The sequence below is a fragment of the Otolemur garnettii genome, unplaced genomic scaffold (genome assembly GCF_000181295.1).
Source record: "Otolemur garnettii isolate 467f Iridium unplaced genomic scaffold, OtoGar3 scaffold00172, whole genome shotgun sequence".
In the NCBI taxonomy this organism is placed as follows: domain Eukaryota; kingdom Metazoa; phylum Chordata; class Mammalia; order Primates; family Galagidae; genus Otolemur; species Otolemur garnettii.
This window is the reverse complement of record NW_003852567.1, coordinates 2,964,511-2,967,233: the sequence shown is the minus strand read 5'-3', so window position 1 is coordinate 2,967,233 and position 2,723 is coordinate 2,964,511. Positions and strand designations below refer to the sequence as shown.

At 40.8% G+C, this 2,723-nt stretch overlaps 1 protein-coding gene across 1 annotated transcript in view; it reads right to left on the bottom strand.

Annotated features, from left to right (window-relative positions):
• Positions 1-619: 619 nt before the first annotated feature.
• The window catches only part of SMU1 (SMU1, DNA replication regulator and spliceosomal factor), a 30,680-nt gene continuing 28,576 nt past the window's right edge, over positions 620-2,723 (bottom strand). Inside the window, exons 9-10 of the mRNA XM_023519353.1 lie at positions 2,152-2,278; positions 620-863 (exon numbers count right to left, since the gene is read on the bottom strand). Coding sequence (XP_023375121.1) covers positions 684-863; positions 2,152-2,278 — 307 coding nt within the window. The 3' untranslated portion in view covers positions 620-683. The remainder of the gene's footprint in view (positions 864-2,151; positions 2,279-2,723) is intronic.

Here is a 2,723-nt window from a genome sequence, read left to right as displayed (position 1 = left end):
GACACCACTTTTGAATTCAGCAAGTCAGTCAAAGAGAAAGTACACAGAAATAAAAGGAATGAACAAAGCCTACAGGACACTGCAGACCAGCCCTTTCAGCTGTGGTTATGAACTACTACTTCATCAGTTACAGGAAGCAAAGGATATACATAGAAAGATATGTACTAGCCATTGGGTCTTCTCAGCAAATTCTCTAAGTGCCCAGGCCAACATTTCAGTAGCAGCCAGGACACATGTCAAAGGCTTGAAACCTCAACCTCATGTTCCAAAAGCTCCTAGTGATACCTCACAGTCCATTAAAGTAAGATTCCTTGGGAACCCTGCAGGTGTCCTGATTGAAAAGCTTAGAGATGCCTCAGTTAGTAACCCACACCACATAATATCTCCCTAACTCAAATATTATTATCTTAAAATCTTCAGTGAGGTTTTAAGGGAAGCTTAAAGACTGATCACAGCCTCATTTAACTAAAGGATAAAAAAGAAACAGCATAATATACAAACCCCCAAGGGAAAGGAGACTACATTTGAAACACCAAAGATGTTTTTGTAGGGCTATAAACGAATGTCTGAAGAGCTTATACGGTTTACAGAGTGGTGAACCCGTATTTGGTTACTGGGAAGGTTAAGACCAGAGCATGCTAATTTGGGAGTGACCCAGAGGTCCTGTGCAAAAGTACTACTTCCTAAGCACTCACCTGGCCTTGCATGTTCATGATGACAACTGTGTTTGATCTGTTACACACCACAAAGTGCTCTGGGTTTTTAGGAAGCAGGATCACACTGTTGACCGTAATGTCTGTTCCAGCAGTGCTGCCCAGGGATTTAAAGGTATTTGAACATTCTGTGGTCTTCATATTCCAGATCTATCAGACAAAAATTTAAGGCATAAATATTTGGGGGGTATAATAATTTCTAGTTTTAATGTTTAAAAAATTAAAAACCAGGCTACTAAAAAAAAGAGTAAAATTGGCCAGCTGCTGTGGTTCATGCCTGTAATCCCAGCACTCTTGAGAGGCCAAGGTAGGTGGGTTGCTTGAGCTTAGGAGTTCAAGATCAGCCTGAGCAAGAGCATGGCCCCATCTCTATTAAAAAACCAATAGAAAAAAATCTAGCTAGGTATAGTGGCACATGCTTGTGTCCTAGCTACTTGGAAGGCTAAGACAAGAGGACTAAGCCCAAGAGTTTGAGGTTGCTGGTTGGCGCCTGTGGCTCAAGTGCCTAAGGCGCCAGCCACGTACACCCAAGGTGGCAGGTTCGAATCCAGCCTGGGCCCGCCAAACAACGACGGCTGCAACCAAAAAATAGTCGGGCGTTGTGGCGGGTGCCTGTGGTCCCAGCTACTTGGGAGGCTGAGGCAGGAGACTCGCTTGAGCCCAGGAGTTGGAGGTTGCTGTGAGCTGAAATGCCATGGCACTCTACCTAGGGGGACAGCTTGAGGCTCCTGTCTCAAAAAAAAAAAAAGTTTGAGGTTGCTGTGAGTGAGCTATGACATCATTGCACTCTACCGAGTGCAACTTTGCCTCAAAAAAAAAAAAAAAAGAGTAAAATTGACTGAGAAACAAGCTTCCTAACTTGATTTTAAGTCCAATCAAATACCCAGTATTGTTATATACAGTGTTCCCTTGCCATCCTTGGGGAACAGGGTCCAGGACCACAATTGAAGATGCTCAAGTCTCTGATACAGAATGGTATAGAATATTGGCATATACATCCTCCTTCACACTTTAAATCATCTCTAGAGTACTTATAATACCCAATACAATACATAGCACTTCATTGTGTGGATTCCATGTAGTACTCAGTGCAGGGCAAATTCTAGTTTGCTTCTTGGAATTCTGTGGATTTTTTTTTTTCTGGATATTTTCTTTTTCTTCTTCTTCTTTTTTTTTTTTGTAAGACAGAGTCTCTGTCACTCTGGGTGGAGTCTTGTGGCATCGTAATAGCTCAGAACAACCTCAAACTCTTGAGCTCAAGCTATCCTCTTGCCTCAGCCACAGAATATTACTATTGTCTCAGACTCTCCTCACTTACAGATAAATTGCTAGTTGAGTGGTTTATTCCACCACAATCATTCCATTAACAGGACTGAAAAATTCTCAAGGTCAAAGACAGAACAGACATACAAATATAAATGGGAAGGAAATACTTAACCTTCACAGTGCCATCAGAGGATGCGCTAATAATATAATGTCCATCTTGTGTAAATGTTGCTTCATTAACAAAGGATGAATGGCCACGAAATTCCTTCAGGGTTTTTCCAGATTTTAAACCATGAATTCTACCATTAATAAAAAGCAAATGAAAAGAACAATTAATATTTGATATATTATGCTTAGAACCAAGTACTGACTGCATTTTAGATAAATTATAGAAGCTCATATTATAGTATAAGCTAAATAAAGAAAGCTATGTGATTGTGTGTGTAGTATAATTTTCATTATCTCAAACAATGAAATAAAACAAAAACTTTGCAAAGAAAAATTGGAAAGGCCAGGAGTGATGGCTCACGCCTTTAATATTAGCACTCTGGGAGGCAAAGGTGCGTAGATCCCTTGAGCTCATGCATTCAAGACCAGCTTGAGCAAGAATAAGACCACATCTCTACAAATAGCTGGCCATCGTAGTATGCATGTATAGTTCCAGCTACCAGGGAGACTGAGGCAAAAGGATCTCTTAAGCACAAGAGTTTAAGGTTCTCATGAGCTATGATATCACAGCACTCC